The sequence below is a fragment of the Miniopterus natalensis genome, chromosome 9, assembly GCF_054644295.1.
Source record: "Miniopterus natalensis isolate mMinNat1 chromosome 9, mMinNat1.hap1, whole genome shotgun sequence".
Lineage (NCBI taxonomy): Eukaryota > Metazoa > Chordata > Mammalia > Chiroptera > Miniopteridae > Miniopterus > Miniopterus natalensis.
In genome coordinates, this window is record NC_142089.1 from 79,423,065 (window position 1) to 79,449,069 (window position 26,005).

General features: G+C 42.1%; 1 protein-coding gene across 1 annotated transcript; it reads left to right on the plus strand.

Moving 5' to 3' along the window:
- The first annotated feature begins 660 nt into the window (after positions 1-660).
- Positions 661-25,800, plus strand: SLC5A7 (solute carrier family 5 member 7). The gene is made up of 8 exons (XM_016214312.2): positions 661-838; positions 5,578-5,691; positions 6,444-6,599; positions 14,794-14,942; positions 17,195-17,338; positions 20,335-20,488; positions 23,892-24,109; positions 25,171-25,800. Exons 1-8 carry the CDS (start codon positions 661-663, stop codon positions 25,798-25,800), a joined length of 1,743 nt encoding a protein of 580 aa, XP_016069798.2.
- The last annotated feature ends 205 nt before the right edge of the window (positions 25,801-26,005 follow it).

A 26,005-nucleotide genomic window follows, 5' to 3' on the forward strand; every position in this document is an offset into this window, starting at 1 on the left:
AGGGCGGGGAGGGAAGGAACAAAGGCGGCTGCGGCGAGGCGCTCGCTGCGCCCTCGGTGGCTGCGGAAACTCGAGCCTCAGGCACTTGTTGAAAATTGGAGTGGATGTGGCTTTGGACTGGTTTTCCGAAAGTTTTGTTGTGTTTTTTTTTTAAGATATTTTCAGGGCAGGCGGGTTTTGGAGCAGCCCTGGGATGGTCTGAAGGAAGGGGCAGGGGCTGAGGGCAGGGCTGTGCTGGGGTCCCCAGGGCTCCGGGCGCAGGGACCTCCCCAGCCAGTCCGCGTCCAGGGAACCGAGCTCCCCAGAGCAGACAGGAGCACGCTCTCTGTAAGTGGTTTCCTGGCTGAATTACTGAATTAAAGGTTAACTGCATATTGAAATAATTTATTAAACAGCAGGATTATGATTACATTTGTTCCAAAGCGTTTTCACTTCTCTCTTTTCCTTGAGCGCTGAAAGCAGGGCTGTGTCGCTGAGCGCAATAACCTGAGACCCTGGCCGGTAGCTGCCCGCTGGGCGCGCGGACTCCCCGGGCTTCTCCTCCCGGCGGCCAAGGGTTTCTCGAGCCCGCCGGGCTGGTCCCTCACGCACGCCTCCTGTGTTTTCTCCAGAAGTCCAATGAAGCAGCAGCCGTGGGAGGCTCCAGACCCCTAGGCAAAAATGGCTTTCCACGTGGAAGGACTGATAGCCATCATCCTGTTCTACCTTCTAATATTGCTGGTTGGAATATGGGCCGCCTGGAGGACCAAGGACAGCGGGAGCGCGGGCGAGCGGAGCGAGGCCATCATCGTGGGCGGCAGGGACATCGGCCTGCTGGTGGGCGGCTTCACCATGACAGGTAGGGTCGGGGCCCAGCTCCTGCTGCGTGCCCTCCTGGGCTCCCAGAGGGAGCCGGGGGGATCCTTCGTGTCCATTACATACGCATTTTTAAAAATAATTTTACATTCATTTAAAACAAAAATGAAATTGTTCAACTCAGAAGTATTCGGACAAAGTGACTCTGTAATTAACCACTGAACAGAAGATTGTCAGTGAGGCAAACCTGGGCTATCTGGGCCCTTCGGTGGGTGGAAACAGTAAAAGCCAAGAGGCAGGGACAGTGCCAAGGTGTCTCAGTCTTACAAGTTCGAGCCTGTTAGCTAATGCGATAGAGCCAGCATCTCCCTTGCTCATTGGTGCAGGCACGAAGCTGTGACTTTGCACAGCCTGAAACGGTGAGATCAGTGAACACTCACAAGTGATGGTTTTAAACAGTGAATCAATCCAGGGCAACAGGATTCCAGATTGATTGACGCCCTGGGTTGAAACCTAATTATCCCATTTAATAAACTAATTTCCTTACAGGAAGCAATCAGATGTTAGGAATCCACAGCACTGAAAGAAAAAAATTTCCAGGAACCTTGATATAAAAGGAAAAAAGTTAAGGCCTGCCTTAGCGGGAATCCCAGCCCCCATCTGCAGCCCTTCGCTGGAACGCCCTCTGCGCCAGGAGGGGCTGGTCTCTATTCTCCTTTGCCCAGAGGTGGTCCTGTTCAAGCGGTGACTTATTTCTCTTTTATATTCTTTTTGGTCATTGAAAATATTTCTGAAAAACAATTTAAAATTATATTTTAATATTATTTGATATGTATTTACCACAAAATACTTTTCCGTTTAGAGTCTTATTAGGCTTGTAAACGTCTGCAACATAACCCACACGAACAGCAACTCTGAGTGCTCATCGGAAAATAGCCCATTGCAACCATATCCATACAATGCCCAGTTTCAGTCCTGAAGTGTAATTTAAAGTGATTTGCTCTCTATGTGAAATACTTTCCCAAACCAACCTATGAAGACTGTTTGGCCATCTGAAATGTACAATGTTCTAGAATAATTTGTGAACTATAGATTTTTCTTTTAGATATTCACATTTTCTTTTAACTCTGGGCCAAATGTACCTGGTTTCATTTGGTCTTTATGATCATCTTTGTATTTATATTTGAGCACTGTGAAAGGGGTCTGGGATTCAGTGAATACACCCAGTAACCTGGTTAACAAGGACCGAGTCCAGGCCAGACCCAGGTCTTCTGGGAGCCACGCCCAGGGCCTCCCCACAATGTGACCACTCTTAGCCCTCTTACTGGTTCCTCTTTATTTCTTTATAAATTTAAACAGTCTATTTTACCCTTTGTGTTTTGTTTTTTTAACATACACACATATATGGAACAAATTGTGCAAAATATTTTCTATGGTGCCTGATATGCAAAATTAGATAAATACAAAATCACAAAGAAAAAGAATCGGTCACTAAAATTTTGACATGGATTTCCCCATGTTTTCCTCCTATCACCCACCTGTTGGTGAACAGTGAGCACAACTTTATATTTCATTTCCATTTTTTACTGTGGCATTTCCTGTTTCCCTGAAAGACCCAGACCCGATTCTGGTGTTTGAGGTGGATGGAAACACTGTCACATCTCACTCAGATTTCTCCTGTTACAAAGAAAATGAAGAGCAACGCAAAGCAAAGGTGGTCATTTCACTAAAAAGCGTTGGAAAGAATGAATAAGCTGTTGTCTACCAAAGTACTTTGTTCATTATAAATTACTACAGTGCTTTATTACTCTAGAAGTTGAACATTCTTTTAATTTTGTTCATAAAATAATATTTCAGAATTTGTTCTTTTATCATTTACAGTGATTTTTTCATTCCATTGGGCTGTTTTTTAATCTCTCTCATTTATTTCTCCTTTCCTTTTTATTGAATTTATTGGTTTGACTTTGGTTAATAAAATTATGTAGCTTTTACATGTACAATTCTATAGTGAGTCATCTGTATATTTTATCGTGTGCTCACCACCCAAAGTCAAGTCTCCTTCCGTCACCATTTGTCCCCCCTTTGCCCTCTCCTCCCTCCCTCCACCCCACCCCCCTGCTCTGTTCTCTGTGAGGTGTGATTTTTTCCCCTTAATCCCTTCACCTTTTCTCCCAGCCCCCAATGCCCCTTCCCTCGGACAGCTGTCCGTCTGTTCTCTGTATCTGTGAGCCTGTTTCTATTTTGTTTGTTAGTTTATTTTGTTCATTAGATTCCACATATAAGTGAAATTATATGGTATTTGTCTTTCTCTGACTGGCTTACTTCACTTATAGTCTGTTAAATTATATAGAAAAACTTAAATTATGTTTTTTTATAAAGAGTCATGGTCTAGCTCAGTTTTAAAAGATTTTTTAAATCTCTCAGAACTGAAAAGAATCTTGATCAATATCATAATTTATTTAAAATCTGAACCATATTATCTAGCCCTTGTCAGATTTGTTGATTTTATCATTTTCATAAAAAATAAAAATTGAAAATGAAAGTGCACATAGTTTAGAAGAGTTCTCGTTCTAATTCATGAATCTGGCATGATATGTACAAGCGTGAAGAGCAAATGCTGTCCTGGAAGGCTGATAAAGTGGAGGGACGCTCACAGTGACGAGCAATGAAGCCTTCCCTTCTGTTACAGTGTCGAAGTCACTCAGGCACCAGTTTTCTATCTGGACGAGGGGAGGAGGCCTGCACAATGAAAATGATTACTAATAAGTTTTGTGCGTGTAAGAGCATGAGAGCGGCCACCCTGCGCAATGGAAGGTGGCTGGCGTGGTCTTAGCCGCTCCAGTCGCCGGCTGGAAGTGGGAGATGCCGTCTCAGGTGCTGTGCCTGGGAGGACTCGCTTCAGGGCCTGGTTACAAACACAGGGGCTGGGAGAGGGGAACCCTTTAAAAATTTCAGCAGGGCTTAGAATGGAAAAGACAAATGGTGGCTTTCTTATTTGTTAACACGCACACAAAAGCTACTATGAAGATGACAGTGGCTGCTAACTACGTGTTTGACCACTTCAGTGTTTTTACAGAAACTTTCCATTTAAATATACTTAAAATTTCTTTCTTTGCAAGAAGCTTTTTTTATGTTAATCCTTTAAAAATAATATTAACTTCAAAATAGTCTCTCTGCTTTGCTTTGTATTTGGATTTTTTTTAAAAAAAGCCAGATAGATTTTGGCATGAACACAAGAGAAACGCTTGTTTTCTGTAGTTTTATATACATATTTTTGAAACTTTACTTACATTATCTGAGATTTTAGAGAATTTTTCAGAGTTAAATTGTATGATACAGTTTAGAATTCAGTCTCATATCTGGTAAGCTTCTTGCCAACCTATGTTTCTCATAATTTTACACAAATTCTACATAGGAATTATTTTAAGTATTTTAACTGTACTATTAAAAATACATAAATTGCAGAAATTTAAGTGTTCCATTAACTTTAGTTTTCAGCAAGAATCAAACATTATATTGTATTCTCAGAGAAAATAGTAGAGTTTGTATATCGTCTTCAAACTTGTTTAAGCAAAATGTGGTGTGTGTGTGTTTTGAGGGGTTCCTTTACCTCTCCTTCAGCTACTATGCTACAGAAATTTTATTAAGTAACATCTAAAAATATTTATTATTCTTTATAAAATATTAAATATCTTACTAGGAGAGCCAGATTAGGACAAAGAATTGCAAATGGAAATGCAGTCAACATTCTAAATTATTCTGAATACTAGTCTAGGTCCTAAGTGTATGTTGGGTACTTGGGAAGAGAGTGGGAAAATGTAATTTAAACGCACTTTAGACACCTTTGAGTGTCATATCTCTCTTCCTTTCACTCTGTTTACAACTTAGTTATGATTTAAAGTGACTCTGTTAGCAAAATGTACACACAACCATCACTACACATGTGCACATGCACACACACACACACCCCTTGAGGACCGTAGTCTTGATCAACATGAACAGATCAATAAAATTAAAACAGCAGAACCTTGAATAAAGACATTTGACCCATGTTACAAAGATTGGGAGGAAAGTTGTAGTTTTATTGAGGATAGAAATAATCATGCACAAAGTGGTAGTTTCATTGAGGATGGAAATAGTCATGTACAAAGTAGTTTCATTGAGGATGGAAATAGTCATGTACAAAGTTGTAGTTTCATTGAGGATGGAAATAGTCATGTACAAAGTTGTAGTTTCATTGAGGATGGAAATAGTCATGTACAAAGTTGCAGTTTTATTGAGGATAGGAATAGTCATGGACTATATTGCATATGATCCCAAACTTTATGAGCTAATAAGGTCATTTAAAAGTGTTGTTGACTAAGTGGATTTAAAAAACACCTGGGGCCACCCTGTCCAATGGAAATATAATGAGACCCACAAATATAATGTTACATTTTCTACAAGCCACATTAGAAAACAAAGAATAGTTTAATTAATGTAAATAATGGAATCTATTTAATTCAATACATTGCAAATGTTTTCATTTCACCATATAATCAATACAAAAAATTATTGTGACATCTTACACTTAGTTTTTATACTAAGTCATTTAAATTTTTTTTTAACATGCTAAGTCTTTGAAATCCAATGTGTATTTTATAGTAATAGAGTATCTCACCTGGACTAGCCACTTTCCAGGTACTCAGCAGCACCTGAGGCTAACGGCCACTGCGTTAGGCTGAGCAGGCCTAGGGACCGACAGGGGTGCGAGGGCCTCCCTCACTTTCCATTCTCTTCCAGCCACCTGGGTCGGAGGAGGTTACATCAACGGGACGGCGGAAGCAGTGTACGTACCAGATTACGGGCTAGCGTGGGCGCAAGCACCAATTGGATATTCTCTTAGCCTGGTTTTAGGTAAGTGGACATTCAGACCTCAGCAACCCACTCAGTAAAGCACAAAGAACAGGGATGGAAATAACAAGTGAAATAACAAGTGAAACAATGTACACAACTGTTGTGGGAAAATGTTATCAGAACTCTTTAAGTAGCTACTACCAGAAATTGGTAGAACATACTTAGATTATTTGATCTCTTGATTGTGGAATATGTAAAAATATTCCCTTGATATTCTGGCTATCAGAACAGTGACTTTTTAAAAAAACTGAATGATGTATTTTTTTCTTTCAAAAATAATGTGGCTATATTATTTAAAATGAATCAACTTGAATTGTACTTGAATTTCTTTTTGTAAATCAAAGTAATAAAAGGTCAAGTATATACCAGAGTGTTCGTAACCTATTTTTGCACTTAAAATACTTTTACTAAATCTTGGGCTTAGAATATCTGAGTGCTTGCTTGCTGGGTGCTGCAGAAGGCACTTTAGTGGGGCCTGTGCTGGTCCACGGTTGCTAATCCCCGTGCCTCAGATGCACCACTCAGCTGTCCTTCGGATGCAAACGATGATAAATGTACTAAGAAATTTGCCTTCAGTTGCTAAAAATATCTTGGTTCTACATTCACATGATATTTCAGACTGGTTCCTTAACATATATAAGTATTGTTAACAATTCATTTCCCTTGAAAAACTGTAGCATCATAAAAGTTCGGCAGACTACTGAATTATGAACTTGTTATTTTGTCACAAACACTTGTTTGGTTTCTTTCAGGTGGTCTGTTTTTTGCAAAACCTATGCGTTCCCGGGGCTACGTGACCATGTTAGACCCATTTCAGCAGATCTATGGAAAACGCATGGGCGGCCTCCTCTTTATTCCAGCACTGATGGGGGAGATGTTCTGGGCGGCAGCTATCTTCTCGGCCCTAGGTAAGAGCTAGGGAACAGCGCTGGACGAATCTCTGATGGCTCAGCGTCAGATACACAGCTTCACTCTCTTCCCCCACGCCCAGGCCACCCCTGCCTCCCTCCGGACTGAGGCCACCGTCTCCCTGCTTGCGGTTTGTCCGCCTTCTGTAGTCTCCTCATGGGAGCCAGACTCAGCTTTCCAGAATGCAAATCTGATCATGTCCCTTTCCTGCTTAAAAAGCTTGTAAGCAGGCCCCTCGGCCCTTCAGGACTTAGCCTCTGCTCTCCTCTCGCCGCGCCCGGCCCCCCTTCCTTCCTTCACAACCGCAGGCCTTCCCTCCTGCCTCCGACACTGTGCAAGCCCAGGTGCCCTCTGCCTGGGTTTCTCCCTCCTAGTCCCTTTTTCACGTCTGCCTCGCGAACCAAAAAATGGCCTCCAGACCTTCTCATAGATGCCACTTCCTCAGAGCAGTCATCCTGAACAGGCTGGGTGCTTTTCCTATGGGCTTCCTTAGACACACAAAAACGTTGTTTTCAACAGACGTATCACTCTGTGTGATTATGTGCCTGCTTATTTCACGCTCAGTTTTCAATCTCATAAAAAAGATTATAAATTTCTTGAAGGCAGGACTATGTCTTAACAGGTATAATCCTATCACAAATGAATGAATAAACCATCCATATATATATATGTGGTGTTTCCCTTTAGTTACATTTTTCTCTTTTTAAATTCAATTTATTGGGGTGATAACGGTTATTAAAATTATATGTTTCAAGTATACAATTCTATAAATATCATCTGTATATTGTCTCTTTCCATCACCATTTATCTCCCCTTTACCTTCTGACTGCCCCACCGCCCTTCCCTCTGGCAATCCCCGAACAGTTTTCGGTGCTGGTGAGTCTTTCTTTTTTTTTCCTTTGCTTAATTCCTTCACCCTTCTCACCCACCTCAAACCCCTTCCCCTCTAACAGCTGTCAGTTTGTTCTCTGTATCCATGAGTCTGTCTCCACTTCGTTAATTTATTTTGTTCATTAGATTTCACATATAAGTAAAATCATATGGTACGTGTCTTTCTCTGACTGGCTTATTTCACTTAACATAATACTCTCCAGGTCCATCCATGCTGTCTCAAAAGGTAAGATTTTCTTCTTATTTGCAGCTGAGTGAGTAGTATTCCATGGTGTAAATGTCCCACGGCTTTTTTATCCACTCAGCTACTGAGGGTCACTTGGGCTACTTCCAAATCTTAGCTATTGCAAGTAACACTGCAATGAACACGGGGGTGCATATATTCTTTCGAATTAGTGTTTCGGTTTCCTTAGATATATTCCTGGAAGTGGGATCACTGGGTCAAAAGGCAGCTCCATTTTTAATTTTTTGAGGAACCTCCATACTGTTTTCCACAGTGGCTGCCCCAGTCTGCATTCCCACCAGCAGTGCACCAGGGCTCCCCTTTCTCACATCCCCGCAAACACTTTTTGTTTGCTGATTTATTGATGGTGGCCATTCTGACAGGTGTGAGGTGGTATCTCGTGTTTTTAATTTGCGTTTCTCTGATGATTAGTGAAGCTGAGCATTTTTTCACATATCTATTGGCTACCTATATGTGCTCTTTGAAGAAGTGTCCATTCAGGTACTTTGTCAACTTCTTGATTAGATTGTTTGGTTTTTAGATGTTGAGTTATATACGTTTCTTATAAATTTTGGATACTGAGTCCTTATCAGCTGTATTGGAAGATGGGTTTGTCATTTGTGGCCTTTATTATGTTGAGCTATGTTCTCTCTGTTCCTACGTTGCCAAGAGTTTTTATGATAAATGAGTGCTGGATTTTGTCCAATGCTTTTTCTACATCTGTCGATATGATCAAATGATTTTTATCCCTCATTTTGCATATGTGGTGCATCATATTTATTGATTTGTGGACGTTGTACCAACCTTGCATCCCTGCACTAGAGAACACTTGTTCATGCTGTATGACCTTTTTAATGTATAGCTGGATTGGTTTTGCTAATACTTTGTTGAGGATTTTAGCATTTATGTTCATCAGGGATATTGGCCTATAATTTTCTTTCTTTATAGTGTCTTTAAGTAGTTTTGGAATTAGGATAATGCTGACTTCGTGAAATGAGCTTGGGAGTTCACCCTTCTCTTGAAATTTTGGAATAGTTTGAGAAAGATAGGTGCTGGTTCTTCTTTGAATGTTTGGTAAAGTCACCTGTGAAGCCATCCAGTCCAGGATTTTGTTTGTTGGGAGTTTTTATTTTTTATTATTGCTTCAATTTCATTAGACATAATCTGTCTATTCAGATTCTCTGATTCTCCCTGATTCTGTTTTGAAATATTGTATGTTTTTAGAAATTTATCTGTTTTGTCCACATTGTCCAGTTTATTGCATATAGTTGTTCATAATATTTTCTTATAATCCTTCGTATTTCTTTGAATGTCAGTTGTTATTTCTCCTCTTTCATTTCTGATTGTATTTATTTGGGTCATCTGTCTTTTTTTCTTACTGAACCCCCTTAAAGGTTTGTCAATCTTGTTTATCTTTTCAAAGAACCAGCTCTTGGTTTCATTGATCTTTTGTATTTTTTTAGATTCTATTTCACTTATTTCTGCTCCTATCTTTTTTATTTCCTTCTTTCTACTCACTTTGGGATTTGCTTGCTTTTTTGTTTGTTTGTTTGTTTTTTAAGTGTTTTTAAATGTAAAGTTTGGGTTTTTTAAGATTTTTCTTGTTTCTTGAGGTAGGCTTAATGTTATGAATTTCCCTCTTAGGACAGCTTTTTCTGTGTCCCATATATTTTGAGTTGTTGTGTTCTTATTTTCATATTTTCAAGGCATCTTTTGATTTCTTCCTAATCTCATTGTTAGCCCATTTATTGTTTAGTAACGTGTTATTTAGCCTTAATGTGTTTGTGTATTTTTCAGTTTTTTTCTTGTGATTGATTGTTAGTTTTATAACATTATTGCCAGAGAAGATAATTGATATGATTTCAACTTCTTAAATTCATTGAAATTTGTTTTGTGTCCTAACATGTGGTCTATCCTAGAAAATGTTCCATGTACATTTGAAAGGGATGTATATTCTGCTGCTTTGGGGAAAAGTGCTCTAAAAATAACCAATTAAATCAGTCTGATCTAGTGTATAATTTAAGGCCACTGTTTCCATGTTGATTTTCTGTCTGGAAGATCCATCCAATGATGTCAATAAAGTGTTGAAGTCCTTTCCTATGACTGTATTACTGTTGATCTCTCCCTTTATGTCTATCAAGATTTTCTTTGTATATTTAGGTGCTCCTGTGTTGGTTGCATAAATGTTTACCAGGGTTATATCTTCTTGGATTATTCGGTCTCCTTCTTTGTCTCTTACTATAGCCTTTGTTTTAAAGTCTGTTTTGTCAGATATCAGTATGGCTACCCCAGCTTTTTTATTCATTACCAATTATATGAAATATATTTTTCTATCCCTTTACTTTTAGTCTGTGTGTATCTTTTATTCTGAGGTGGGTCTCTTAAAGACAGCAAATATATGAGTTTTGTTTTCTTATCTATTCAGTTTCCCTATGTGTTTTGATTGGAACATTTAAGCCACTTGCATTTAAATTGATTATAGATAGGTACTTATTTATTGCCATTTTATCCCTTTAAGTTTTTCTGTTCTGTTTTTTCTTCTTATACTTCTGAAATCAGGCCCTTTAACATTTTTGCTAATACTGGTTTGGTGGTAACAAACTCTTTTAGCTTTTTCCTGTCTGGGAAGCTATTTATGTGTCCTTTAATTTTAAATGATAGCCTTGCTGGGTGAAGTAGTCATGGTTATATGTTCTTGCTTTTCATCATTTTGAATATTTTGTGTCTTCTGGCCTGAAATATTTCTGTTGAGAAATTAGTTGACAGTCTTATGGGAGCTCCCTTGTAGGCAACTAACTGCTTTTCTCTTGCTTCTTTTATGATTCTCTGTTTGTCTTCAACCTTTGCCATTTTAATTGTGATGTGTTGTGGTTTGAGCCTCTTTGGGTTCATCTTATTTGCTACTCTCTGTGCTTCCTGTGTGTCTTTTTCCTGCGTCAGATCAGGGAAGTTTTTGGTCATTATTTCTTCAAATACATTCTTGCTTTTTCTCTTCTCCTGAAACCTCTATAATGAAGATGGGTTGTGCTTCATGTTGTCCCAAAGTTCCCTTAAATATCCTCATTCTTTAAAAAAAAAGTTTCCGTTCTGATTTTGTGGGGTTTTTTCCTACTTTGTCTTCCAAATTGCTGATTTGATTCTTCAATTCACCCAACCCTACATTTTATTTCTTCCAGTGTATTCCTTTTTTAAAAAAATGTTTTTATTGATATTAGAGAGGGAGGAAAGGAGAGGGGGCGAGAGAGAGAAACATCAATTAGCCGCCACCTGTACACCCCCCATGGGGCCCAAGCCTGCAACCCAGGCAGGTGCCCTGATCAGAAATTGAACTGGTGACCTTTCAGTGCATGGGATGGTGCTCAACCAACTGAACCACACTGGCTAGAGCTCCAATTTATTTTTGATGTCAGATATGGTATTCTTTTATTTTTTTAAAATATGTCTTTATTGATTTCAGAGAGACAAGAAGGGAGAGGGAGAGAGATAGAAACATCAATGATGAGAAAGTCATTGATCAGCTGCCTCCTGCACATCCCCCACTGGGGATCGAGCCCTGATGGGCAATTGAACTGAAATCTCCTGGATCATAGGTTGGTGCTCAACTGCTGAGCCACACTGGCAGGGCAGATATGGTATTTTTCATTTTTGACTGGTTCCTTTTCATGGTGTCTACGTTCTATTTTAGGCTGTTGTAGTTCTCACTAAGTTTCTTGAGCATTCAAATAACCATTACTTTTAACTCTAAATCTGATACATTTCTTGCCTCTATTTCACTTGACTCTTCTTACAAATGGGAATAAAGGGCTTAAGTCTACAGCCAGACTTTCAGTGGTCAAAGCAAAAGTAAGATAAGATGAAATTCTTTCTATGCTATATGTTCTAGACTACAAATTTGTCTTCTGGTTTCAGTATTATCATCAGATCTGGCCTCTATAATATCAGATATTACTTTACACTACCTTTCATTTCTTTTTCTCTCAAACTCTTATATAATCTTATCTTATTTTTTTGGTCTCCAACTGTAAATAAAGGAATGACTTGACTTAAAAAAGAAGAGAATTTTATAGTTATAAAATACTGTAATAACTCAGTGAAAAATGTTGGACTCTCCTGGTGCTAGATAACAATACTCCACAACTATCATTGCACTTATGTTCTGATGAAAATATGTGTAAAAATGCACCTCCTTTGCTACCTTGCTCTCATTAGCTAAGAAACAATAGTAGTTGTTTTTTTTTGTCATTGGTTTCAACACCAGAAAATATTTGTTTTAAGACAAACTGCCTACTGAGATATCAAAATGGAGTGGGCTGAACATCTGACAGAACACAAAATATTTATTCTCACTGAATAAAGGTGAATTTATATATCAGAGCCCTTAAGGAAGAATAGAGTTAATAAGCTGATATTACTAAAGTAGTTTGGAAATATAAAATGTAATAGCTAAACACTAAACTTCTCTGCAGTGAGTTATTTTTGTATATATGTGTGTGTCTACTTCTGTGTGCATGTCAATATATATGTGAAATATGTATTGCCTCTCTCTACACATACACACACATCAACAATATATACAAAAACATTAGTGCTATTGTTTGAAATATATGCTCTGATAAAGAGACTGTATGTCTACATTTTAATTAACACTTGTATTTTCTTCAAAAGTAATAGTTGGATATGATTCAAAGTTAATGTTTATTAGAAACAACTTAAAATACTTAAGAATAGACAAATATAAGATTTATCACCACCTTACTGTGAGGGTGCATAGTTCACCACTGAGACTTAGGAGAATCTTAAACTATCTTCTTGGTATAAATAGACAATATCCTTACAACTTTTTAAAGCAACATAATATTTACATTTCTGGTAGCTCAAATTCAGTGCATTTTCATAACTTTATTTACAGTATATGTATTTGTATGGCTGCATGAACAAATTAATATTTCACAGGAGATTTGGAAGCTTAACTTTGATTTTACTCACTACAAATTATGGAATTATTCAGAAAACATTTTAGAGAAAAATTTACCCCAATCTTAATAATGATAGAAAAATAAGTGACCTCTTTACAATCACTGAGTTAAAACCAAATGGCAGCATCTACTAGTATTCCAAATCTTTAGGTTTCTAGTCTAGTAATCTTATTTCTATAACATACAGACAGCACTGAAAAGAGGTAAGGTAATAATTACAGTATTTAAATATTATAAATATTATAAATATAAATATTTATAAATATTTATAAATATAAGTATTTCTAAATATTCATGGGATATAACTTAAAAATTTTATTAACTAGACCAAAAGAAAAATAGCCACTAGTTACATCTAAAGTTTAAATGTGTAGTAAATAATTTCAGAAAAAATAATTTGCTCGATATATACACAACTCAGTCAATTATCCAAAATCACTTATAATTAAACTCATCATCACCCTTCAGCTCCTTACCAGGCTTTTCTTTTTATTAATTGGTTTGTACTCAAGAAAGAAATGTAATTTTGTTTCCAAAGCCAAAGTACTAAGAATAATTTGTTTGGAAAATATTATGTAATATCTTAGATCAAAATATTTTGTTTCTTTTTGAGATAATGGATTTTCATCTCTGGTGGGTTGCATATACTACTAGAATATAAGATTACAATTAAAAATTACAGATTTGTTCCATGTGTGTTGTCTTGCTATCATTGCTGCATTTAATAATATGAACTACAAACTTTACAGCTTTTAAGAACAACATAAAAGGTTTGTAAAGCAATCAGTAAATTAAAATCGGACTGTTCAGGAACCACAGTGGTCTAACTGTCCATCCCATAATATCCTCATTGGAAATATAGACACAAACAAACACGATGAGCAAAGTCATAAAGTAAGAAAAACATAAATTTGATTTCTAAGACAGATTTAATTTTTTTTTAAAAATATATCTTTATTGATTTCAGAGAGAGGAAAGGAGAGGGAGGGAGAGAGATAGAAACATCAATGATGAGAGAGTCATTGATTGAGCCCGCAGCCCGGGCATGTGCCCTGACCGGGAATAGAACCCCGATCGCCTGGATCCTAGGTGGATGCTCAACTGCTGAGCCATGCCCGGCCGGGCCAGATTTAAAATTTTGATGGTGAAAATTACTTAAAACTATGGTGTTGGGCCCAGCCAGTGTGGCTCAGTGGGTTGAGTGTCATCTCATGCACCAAGAGGTCACCAGCTCAACTCCCAGCCAAGGCACATGCCCCAGTTGCAGGTTCGATCCCCAGTGGGGGAACGTGCAGGAGGCGGCTGGTAGATGTTTCTCTCCCATCAATGTTTTAATCTCTCTCTCCCTCTTCTTTCCTCTCTCTCTAAAATCAATAAAAACATATTTTAAAAAAACTAAAACTAAAACTATGATGTTCAAGTCTAGGGCTCTTCAATACACTGTTGTCCAAGGAACAGGACAGAGTGCTCCACCAATAAAATAAAATAAATAACACAAAATAAAATAGATCTTTCACAAAGTTGAAAAAGTTAATAGATGCAATTTGCCAATTTTGTTTTTTTCTCCTACAAATTTGTTTCAAACCTTGGTATCTTATACCATCTGCCATCTAATAAAAGCTATCAGGGGTCAGAGTTAATGCAAAACAGAGTATGAATATTAATTGTAAGATGTAGAGCGGTTATTATGCTTGTCATAAAGGGTTGTTTTCTCATAGATGTGAGTAAATATATTGCATATATTTAATATTAAGTTGGAGTTTTCAATAGTTGGTGGAATTAATGTAAGTTCTTATAGTAGAATTAAAATTAATATATTTCATGGAATTCTGAAATCGTATCAGGAATTTCAGGTGTCGTCACATAAATAAGTCAGTAAAGCACTGATTTTTAATTTAGAAATATATGTACGTATATACATATATGTACATGCATGTTCAATTTCCTGAGATTTAAAATTTTCAATATGAAAACTAACTTTAGCTGTCAGATTTCATATGACAGGGGAAAAGTATCTGCTGTCACTGAACTCTCAATGTGTCTTTGATAAGAATTGGAATCCATTGCGCTCCTTGACCGTGGCCTTCTGCTTGTGTCTGCCAGGCGCCACCATCAGCGTGATCATTGACGTGGACGTGCATGCCTCTGTCATCGTCTCCGCGTTCATCGCCATTCTCTACACGCTGGTGGGCGGCCTCTACTCCGTGGCCTACACGGACGTCGTGCAGCTCTTCTGTATTTTCATAGGACTGGTAAGTGGGGCCGTTCAGGTTCTCTCTCCCCCCTTCCCTCTTTCTCTTCCTATCCCTCCCTCTCCCTCCCCTCCCTTCCCTCTCTTCATCGCTATTTGGGGCCTAAAAACAAAGAAAAAGGCTGAATTATTATGTCAGGCACTAAAAAGATGTATTATGTGTTGCATATACATCCTAGGTTAAAGTAGACAATATATTTGTGTTTTATGAAATAAAAAGTACTGTATAATTAATTATGAGATATGAACATTGTTAGTGTTATATTAAAAGCACTTTTGTGTTACAAAACACATTTTAGTCAGTGTTTAGCCTTTGCAAACATCTTAAAATGTGACCATTGTAATTATACATATAACAATCTCCACCACGTAAGACGTTTGGAAGGAAGTATACAGAAAGGGCATGTGCACTGGGCTGGGGCTGGGGTGGGTCCCCACGTGTCCAGGCCGCAGCTGTGGATTCTGTAAGAGCGACGCCCTGTGCAAAGGCCACCGGCAGGGTGAGCTAGGCCTGCCCGTCACAACTTGTTCCCCACGGCTGATCAAAGCACCTTGGTCCTTCTCATGATGAAAAGCTTCTGACTCCTTTCATGTGTATACTGGATACATAAAGAGGAAAGTGAAGAATGAATTTCATACCCACTTTTGTTTCTTTTGTTCTTACTTTCTAGCATCTCTAATATACAGGAGAAGGAAAATTTAAAAGAACTAATTATAATGTCGCCATAAATTTACACATGCTAGCAATGATTATAATATTTTCTTTTGGACATTTTATTTGCATTTCACCAAATTTTACTTAAATACAAAAATATTTAGCTTGCTCAAGGACTTCTACACTTTTATTTGTAAATATCTAAAAGCAAGTGACTGATGAGATTCTGAATTTTCCTACATCATCATAAACTTCCAGAAATAAATCTCTGCTCTGAATGTCGGAGGTGAGGTTAGCTTGGCCCTGACAGCTCTCATAAAGGATGCTCTTGGTGTTTTAGTAAACACAGCTCCAGGGGACAAATCTGTGTATTTACCATGTATTGTTTTGTATTAGACCAGAACTTAAAATACACAAGTGCTCAGATCAAATGCAAATATAACCATGACAGGGCAAACATATGTAAGGATACATGTTAGAGCCTTTTTCTGCTACAAAATGTAACTAATTGATAAGGAACCAAGTTCTGTTTGTTACTACTTAGGGCCCTATTAAATTGGTGGAATAAAAAGCCAAATACAGTTTGTTCTCTGAGCTTCAAATCATGATACATACATATATAATGTATCAACTTACAGCATAAACCATCTCTTCTCAGATTCTCTAATTCTGTCCATTTTATCAACATCCTACAACTGTAAACTTGAGGCTCATATGTTAGTTTTCCCCCCTTCTGAACTCTTTCTTCCTATTGTAATAGAAGACTGTTGAACCTCTCTTTATAATTCTTTTTTATAACAATATCTTTTCATTTCCAATATCATTACTCAGCTTCAGGATTTTATCTGGGTTGTATCAGTGCCTCCTTACTGCTCTTTCTGACTCCTTCATTTTTCTAAACTCACTGTTCATATTTTTTAAACGCAGAAGAAGTTACTTTAGCTTCTAGTTGTAACAAAACAAATACAAATCTCTTAGCTTGCAGTTAAAGGCTCTCTCCTCATATCTATCTTTATTTCTCCCATTCCCCTAAGCTGCCCCCATGCAAGCAAGGCTTCTGACCCAACAGACGTGCACACGCCTGTGTACAGCCCCCCCCCACATACACACGCACCCCATTTGTTCTCCTCTTTGCCTTGCTCCACCTAGACCACCTGTCCCTTCACTTCCTTCTTCTACCACTTAGGTGCTGGGCTCACCTTTGAAGTCTTGTTTCCACCATCAATTTCTCAATCAAGTTGTTTCTTGTCACTTGAGTGAAAAGATGTATTTTTCTAATTTAAAGAAAACATAAAAAGTTCATATATGTATGTAATGTTCACAATTTTAATGTTTTCTCCTCTAAGTTCCTAGTGACTTCTCCTACAGTTGATATTATTGGTATAATTAAACACGGACGTAGGCAATATGTTACTGTAACTTTTCTAAATCAGCATTTCATGATGTTCCCCAAGCAGGATTCCAGGCTCTCTATCTGAACGGGAGGAACTACTGAGCTCTGTGGTCTGTGAGAAAAAACAACTAGGTGGCTAAATCTTGCATGTATTAAACAGCTAAAAATCATTGCCTAACACTCTATCGTCACTGTTTGGTTGCAGTGGATCAGCGTCCCCTTCGCATTGTCACATCCCGCTGTCACCAGCATTGGGTTCACCTCTACACATACCAAGTACCAGGCTCCTTGGCTGGGGACCATCGAATCGTTTGAAGTCTACACTTGGCTTGATAGCTTTCTGTTGTTGGTAAGTAGTGTCTTACCTGAGGAATGCAACCTGATTTCTCCTAAAATCAAATGCATTTTCAGGATTTTGATGTTTCTATGTAAATGTCACCTACCGGCTCATGTCTGGACCTACTCTTTCTATTGGAAGGAGGCAGTGACGGGCAGACTGTGTAGCTGCCTGGTGTCATAGTGGAAAGCAAGCGAGGCCTTAAGGGGATAGTGCCCATGGGGACCGTGTGTGCACATTTCTGTTGTGCCCTAAGTGAACCCTGTGCCGCACCCAGATAGCTCTCCAACCGAAGGCCAAGCCACCCAAAAGTTTTCATTTGTAGTTTGAATAGGCATTAAAAGCCAACTTCTTCTGAAATAATTAGCTCATTTGGTCTCTTCATGGTAAGTGAATTAGAGGTGCTTGCGGCCTTAAGGGTCTGAGATAAACTGGGAAAGGGGTCTTCAGAGAAGAGGCCTTGGGCAGTCGGAGGCGACCTGGAAATAGAGGAACCTGAGGGCAGAGGCACTGGCAGAGAGAGGTGGGCACAGATCAAGGCAGATCGCAGGCTCAGGGAAGAGGGAAAAGCCAAAAGAACCTGCCAGATTTTGTGATTTTGCTAATTAGAGGGATTCTGTATAAAATAAAACACTTAATTTTCATATCAAAATTAAGGGAAATTATTTTTTCTCCTCTTTAGAGGAGTCACGGTGTGCTGTGATTGCACTTTGTCTTTGTGGCACTTTGCTAAGATTTAGCCCTGAAGTTAGACGTATCTGTCTCAGTAAAGAATTTTCTGGTAGGAAGGCAGGAGAGCAAGAAGAAAGGAGTTTCCTGCGGCCGTCAGGGGTCTTTCCCAGGGATTCACAAGAGATGTGTCAGCTGGCGCTATTCCTACGTGGTTTGCAGTTCTGGATTTAATGGAGAAGGGAATCAAACTGTACATGTGTGTGCAACTGAACCTGCATGGCAGCTACATTTATGGTCCTATGCGATGATGAGAATCGGAGAAGCTGGGCCATGTGTTATAACCACCCCAGATCTGCTCACCTTCAAGATCAATGCCTCTAAGTTTCTCCACCTCAAAAAGTTACATGATGAAGTCATGGTCATTCTTTAAATTGTAAAATAAGCTGAAATGAAGTAATAGATGCTTAGTGAACGAATGACTAAGGTGTAGAAGCCTTGAAATGTTTCACCAATGGTCTCTGGCCTTCCAATTGTCAGATAAATGACTTGTCAGGTCCTGCTCCTGGTGCCTTCGAGGTGTCTCTCAATCCCATCCTGACTGCCCGCTGTCCCTGTATCAGCACTAGCGCAGGCTGACCGCTTTTCTCTCTGCCTGTTGCGATCACCCGTCAGTGGGCTCCCTGAGGTCAGCCCACGCACCTCTCACTCCTCCAGCCCATTTCCACCAGCCATCAGAGCTCCTGTTGGTCAGTGGAGGTCAGAGTTTACCCTGCTTGTGACCTAAATGTCCATAGTGATCAGTATGTAAGTTATGTATCAGTTGATATAATCATTGATATTTTTGAGCAATATGCATTTGCATGGAAGAGGTTAATGACATTGATTTACAGTTTGCAAAACGGAAACATTTGGGAAGGCTATATGGGGTAATGCATTTTAGAACTTTTTAAACTTTTTTTTTACTTTTGAACATGTATGGATTTTATAAGAAGGGAATTGTTCTGGAAATGGTATGTGCCAGGCACTCGGATTGGCACAGATGTAACAATGACAAAGAAGGTGGACATCCCTTGATTTAGAGGCCGGTGAGAGAGACGGGCAATTAAAGGATCAAGTCAATACGTTGTGCTACGGGAAGCCCATTCACAGTTCACGCATTCCTGCGGTATATGTTTATTGAACCTGACTGTAGGCCCTTGGGAGGAGCGTGGCAGTAATGAAGGGGCAGGGTTTTCCCAGCCTCCCCTCTGGCCTCTCGCACACCCCCCGCTTCCAGTCCCACGAAATGCGCAGTGTTCTCAACGCAGCCCTTTTCCTTTCTTCTCCCATTGGATTCGCTGCCAGAATCTCTATCACTGTCTCGTGACACCCTCTCAGTGCCTAAGGACTTATTCAGATGTTACTGCTGTAGGTTTTCTATTTATTTATTTATTATTTATTTATTTATTTATTTATTTATTTATTTATTTATTTATTTATTTAAATTTATTTTTATTGTTGAAAATATTACAGATGTCCGTCTCCTTTCCCCCCCACCTGCTCCCGCCCTGTCCCACTCCCCAGGCTTTCACCGCACTGTGTCTGTGTCCACCGGTTTTGCATATATGCATATAAATTATTTGGCTAATTTCTTCCCATCCACCTCTCCCTCGGTGACAGATAAGAAAAGGCTAAAGGAGTTCATCACCACACCGAACCAGTACTACATAAAATGTTGAAGGGGCTTCTTTAAGAAGCAAATGAACAAAATAAACTGACGAACCACAGCAATATGACTTTTAGGGATGAGGTAAAATGAGTATAAATAGAAATTCTGATAGCTGTGATGCCGACTGCATGGTCCGGAGCCTCTGCACAGCCGCTTAGGAGCAGCTGCACTGCCTCCCGGGGCCAGCGGGCCAGCGCAGAGCTGTCCCACTCATCCTGGTGCCCTGGCTCCAGGGCCTTCCCTGCACAAACTGGAGTCCAGGAGTATGCACCGGGTTGTGTGGATTCAGATTTTAAAAGGCCATATTTTCAGAATCTTAATTTTTGAGACAATTTTGTGATGGTTAGGACCCCAGATAAGAGCAAATAGGCTTCCGGGAAACTGTCACCCAGCTTAAAGTAGGTAAGTTTAGGAAAAGATGGTCCTGTGTAATTACAAAGGAAAAGAACCGGAAGGGATTCTGCACACTTGTAAATACGACAAGGGCATAACAGGGACAATTGAGGGGCGTGGCCCGTGGGGCCACTCTTTACACTCGGGCTCTTCTGAGTGTGACCCTGACGCAGCCTCGTGGTAAGGGAGCCTGGGGGCCTGCCCTTCTTTCTCAGTGCCTGTGGTTCCCTCGCAGATTCTGGGTGGAATCCCGTGGCAGGCCTACTTCCAGAGGGTCCTCTCTTCCTCCTCAGCCACCTACGCGCAGGTGCTGTCCTTCCTGGCGGCTTTCGGGTGCCTGGTGATGGCCATCCCAGCGGTGCTCATCGGGGCCATTGGCGCGTCGACAGGTAACGCTCCCGCAGCTGCACCGATTGGCCCACTCGGGCTCCCGCAAGGTTACCAGTTACCAGTTACCGCAGATGCCCTCCTCCCACCCTCCCTTCCCCCACACAGCCCATCGCTTCTCACCATCCTCACCAGATTATGTATATATGAGAAAACGTTTATAAGCACCCCCATCAACCGCGTGTATGTAATCCTGTCAGCAGTGGGACTCAGCCAAGGTGCCCATCAACATCATCTGGGGAGGAGGGGGACTCTTTAAAAAATACCTGTTTCTCTCTCACTCTGCAGGGGTTTTATTCTAATAATCCAAGATAGAGCCGGTGAGCACGGTTTTTTAAAGTCCCTTTCATGAGTCAGAGTGCAGCCAGAAGCTTACCTGCCATTCTGACGGCCACTTTAAACCTGAGAGTCCTGCTCTGCCTTTTCAGTAGTTTGTTAATTAAGCTTTCCTTCTTTGCGAAATCAATCAATAAGTGTGCAGATAACGATAAATGAAGGCACCTAGTCACTTAGAAAATAACTTTCTCAAAATTGGTAAGAAGAGCGTCGGAAGAGGCTTACCTCCCAGGTAGTTTTAAATTTAAACCTACAACAGTTTTAAATTTCACCCTTAACTGTACTGAACTTACTGATTATTCCTGAGCCTTATGTTCCCATGTTATACAGCTTTTGAGTATTTTATGCAAATATGTCACATTAGCCCAAATTCGAAGGAGTCCTCTAGGTCCAGTGTGTTAACACCGATAGCAGAAGTTGGCCTTTCACGCTGTTTGTAAAGATTATCCAGGATGGTACTCACACCACGCCTACTCTGACTTGCAGTTAGCAGAGCTATCTATTGGATGACTTAAATTTTAAAAGAGCAGTTATGGTTCATACTCTATGTTTTCTACTCCAGTTGTGTGATGAGAAAACAAGTCTGGCCGTGTGTGTGCGCGTGCGTGTGTGTGTGTGTGTGTATGTTGCAGAACAATAGACTGAAAAAAATGTAAAGTTTAGTTTTTTTCCTGGATTAAGTGCACGTTTTTGGTGGTTGTTTCTGGTATCATAACATCTCAGTTAATGCTAAAAATTGGGGTTCATCAAATCGTGGCTTTGAACAATTTTAATGGAAAATGGGGGGAAGAGAAAATGGCATGATCCAAGGGAAAAGACTCCTATTTGATTCTGTAAATGTGACATTAAAGAAGTTCCACAAATAAAAAAAGAGCTATATTAATGTACATATAAAGAATTTATTGTATTCTTTAGCACATGCTAGTACAGCAGCCCCCCTTATCCATGGAGTATGCATCCCAAGACCCCCGATGGAGGCCTGAAATTGCAGATAGTACCAAACTTTATATAATAAGTCCTCACTGATGGGTCCTGCGACTTTAAGCAAAATGACATATAACAAAATCAATTTTACCATAAGCTAATCGATAACAAGCAAGGGTTAGGTTCCAATTGTATCCCATCACTAATATAACAAGACAACACTGAACACGATGACATTATTCGAGGGCCTGATGTCTATACTGTTTTATTTCATACATACACACCTAGGATAAAGTTTAACATAAATTAAGTACAGTACTAGATTAACAACTAATAATAAAATAGAACAATTATAATAATATACTGTAATAAAAGTGATGTGAATGTGGTCCTTATATCCCTCAAAACAGCCTATTGTGCAGCACTCATCCTCCTTGTGATGACGTGAGATGGTTCAGCGCCTACCCAATGAGGTGCAGTGAAGTGACTGGCCTTGGCACTGTGACACTGCATGGGGGTTACTTACGCGCAAGCAGCTACTGCGTGACTAATGGGTGGGGAGTGGATACAGCATGGACACACCCCTGGCCAGTTGGGGTGGGACAGTGCAAGATTTCATCAGGCTACTAAAACGTAGTAGGTTAAAACTTCTAAGTGTTTTATTTCTGGAGTTTTCTATTTTGGGACTGCGTTTGAGCTCGAGTAACTGAAACCATGGAAAGCAAAACCACAGATGGGGAACCACTGTATTAAATACTGCATTAAAGCACTGTATTAGCCCACTAAATATGAAAGGAGCTATCTAGCCAAAGATAAACTTATGTTTCAAGTCCTTTTACCACAGAGCCCCAAAACCTGAAAAGTTCAGCTTTCTATCTGCACTTTAAAAAAATATGTATATCTTGATTTCAGAGAAGGAAGGGAGAGGGAAAGAGAGAGAGAAACATCAATGGTGAAAGAGTCATTGATCGGCTGCCTCCTGCACGCCCTCTACTGGGGACCAAGCCTGCAACCCGGGCACTGAACTGAGATCTCCTGGATCCTAGGTCGATGCTCAACTGCTGAGCCATGGTGGCTGAGCTGTATCTGCAATTTTTAATCAATAAAAAGGGGCTTCCCTTTATCTATCAAACTTCCTATTTCTAGTCAGTGAAAGTCAATGCAAGAAGGAATTTAACTGGGGAAAAGTAATGCCAAGGAAGCTCCAGAACCAAGTTTATATACAGGGAGAGGATGGGTGGGAATAGCCCCAGTATGGTCTTCATCCACTTGTGCATTTATAACTGAGGACTGAGGACTGAGACGTGGCGTGTCTGCTCACATCTTCAGATGATTGAGGAAATCTATACTTCAGTTCATTTTCTCTATGATTCTGTACAATGAATGCCACCATTGCAGAAGATATGGGTAGGTAGATAGATGCTGGGTAGAGAGATGATTGGTAGATCTATCACCACCACATTCTACGCAGGTCTTGTGAATAAGACTAAGGGTAACCTAAACCCTTTAGAGGCCAGGACCTATAGGACAATTTCACTTGACCCCGTACATGGACTTCCCACCTAAGAGACTAACACACCTAGTTAGAATAGTTAGACTTCCCACCTAAGAGACTAACACACCTAGTTAGAATAGTTAGACTTCCCACCTAAGAGACTAACACACCTAGTTAGAATAGTTAGACTTCCCACCTAAGAGACTAACACACCTAGTTAGAATAGTTAGACTTCCCACCTAATGGACTAACACACCTAGTTAGAATAGTTAGACTTCCCACCTAATGGACTAACACACCTAGTTAGAATAGTTAGACTTCCCACCTAATGGACTAACACACCTAGTTAGAATAGTTAGACTTCCCACCTAATGGACTAACACACCTAGTTAGAATAGTTAGACTTCCCACCTAATGGACTAACACACCTAGTTAGAATAGTTAGACTTCCCACCTAATGGACTAACACACCTAGTTAGAATAGTTAGACTTCCCACCCGACAGACTAACATGCCTCGTTAGAACAGACTTCCCACCCAATAGCCTCACACATTCTGAATTTGTCTCAGAAACTGCCTCGTGGACGGACCACCCGGGATGACAAAGAACACGCGACTCCTTGGTTGTCACGCTTCTCTCTGTCTCGCCAGACTGGAACCAGACTGCGTACGGGGTTCCGGACCCCAAGAGCAAGGAGGAAGCCGACATGATCCTGCCGATCGTCCTGCAGCACCTCTGCCCCGTGTACATCTCCTTCTTCGGGCTGGGCGCGGTGTCGGCCGCCGTGATGTCCTCGGCGGATTCCTCCATCCTGTCGGCCAGCTCCATGTTTGCGCGCAACATCTACCAGCTCTCCTTCAGGCAGAACGTGAGGACGTGCCTGTTTACTGTTACGTCATTGCTGCTGCCTGTCCGTGCACTTATTGGGCGTGTGATAGTCTATGCTTGTCGACACGCGAGGTTAAGGGCTGACCCCTTCAGTGAGCGCGCGGTCAGGTAGCGGGACTTTCACTCGGCGCAGCGAGTGTTTTACGGCCGGTTCTCCTTCACGCCGGCGCTGAAGGAAACAAAGCACTGTGGCTGCTGCCCGAGGCAGTTACATTGTTGCCATTTTAGCCCTCCTGTCCGATGGGAGAGAGACGGAACCTACAGGGCCTCAGAAAGGCGCCGAGTTTCCCTGGCTGGGTGGGCGGCGGGGGCTCCCGCCCCGCGGCTGCGGCGGCTCCTGTGCGCGCTCCCTGCCCGTCCAGTCCCAAAGCAGCCTCCCGTCGGGTTTTCTGAGGACACCCGGCCCGGGGGCCCTGAGCGCCCCGCAGCCCCTCCACGGTCCTCCGTGACTGAGGCTTGTGTTCCTCAGATCTCCCAGGTCCCAGTTAGCAACACGGTCTAGCCAGTTTCCAAGCTGTAGCCTCAGGGCTGGCAGGGCTCCTGCGGAGACAGGAGGCGGGATAAACGGCGCCTCCTCGCTGCCCCCGAAGGGCTGTTGCTTGACCTGCGACGTGGGCAACATCCCTCGGGGTGCTGCTCTTCTGTGAGGGCCCGTGGCTCGACCCCCGGCCCCTGCAGCCCCAGCCAGGGAGAGGCGCGGGTGGTGGGGGCTCAGAGCCCTTCCAGGGGTCCCAGGGAGGCGGCAGGCTCCGGCCGCGCGGGCCCGTGCCCACCCCGTCTGCCCCGCGCCCGTGCCATCTGCCCCGCGCCCGCCCCGTCTGCCCCGCGCCCGTGCCATCTGCCCCGTGCCCACCCCGTCTGCCCCGCGCCCGTGCCATCTGCCTCGCCCCGCCTGACCCGCCCCGCCTGACCCGCCCCGTCTGACCCGCCCCATCTGCCCCGCGCCCGCGCTGTCTGACCCGCCCTGTCTGACCCGCCCCGTCTGCCCCGCCCCGTCTGCCCCGCGCCCGCGCCGTCTGACCCGCGCTGTCTCGCACGCAGGCCTCGGACCGGGAGATCGTGTGGGTCATGCGCATCACCGTGTTCGTGTTCGGCGCGTCGGCCACCGCCATGGCCCTGCTCACCAAGACGGTGTACGGGCTCTGGTACCTGAGCTCCGACCTGGTCTACACCATCCTGTTCCCGCAGCTGCTGTGCGTGCTGTTCGTCAAGGGCACCAACACGTACGGCGCGGCGGCCGGCTACGCCTCGGGGCTCTTCCTGCGCATCACGGGCGGGGAGCCCTACCTCTACCTGCAGCCCCTGTTCTTCTACCCCGGCTACTACTCCGACAAGAACGGCATCTACAACCAGCGCTTCCCCTTCAAAACCCTGGCCATGGCCAGCTCCTTTCTCACCAACATCGGCGTCTCCTACCTGGCCAAGTACCTGTTCGAGAGCGGGACCCTGCCCCCCAAGCTGGACGTCCTGGACGCCGTGGTCGCCAGGCACAGCGAGGAGAACATGGACAAGACCGTGCTGGTCCGAAACGAGAACATCAAGCTGGACGAGCTGGCGCCCGTGAAGCCGCGGCAGAGCCTGCGGCGCAGCTCCACCTTCACGCACGCCGAGGCCTTTCTGCACGTGGACTCCAGCCCCGAGGGCTCGGGGCCCGAGGACAACCTGCAGTGACGCGGCGGCGCGCGCCCGTCGGGGGCCGGGCGGGCCGTGCGCAGGGACGGTGCGCAGCGCGGGGTGCCTGGAGGTGACGCCCAGGAGCGCAGGACCCGCGTCGGAACCCGCGTCGGAACGCGCCCGCGCCCCGGGGAGCGGGGCCTGTGAAAGCGACAGCTCTTTCCCCTGCTGCTCTCCCATCCCATCTGGTTTTGTGTCCGGC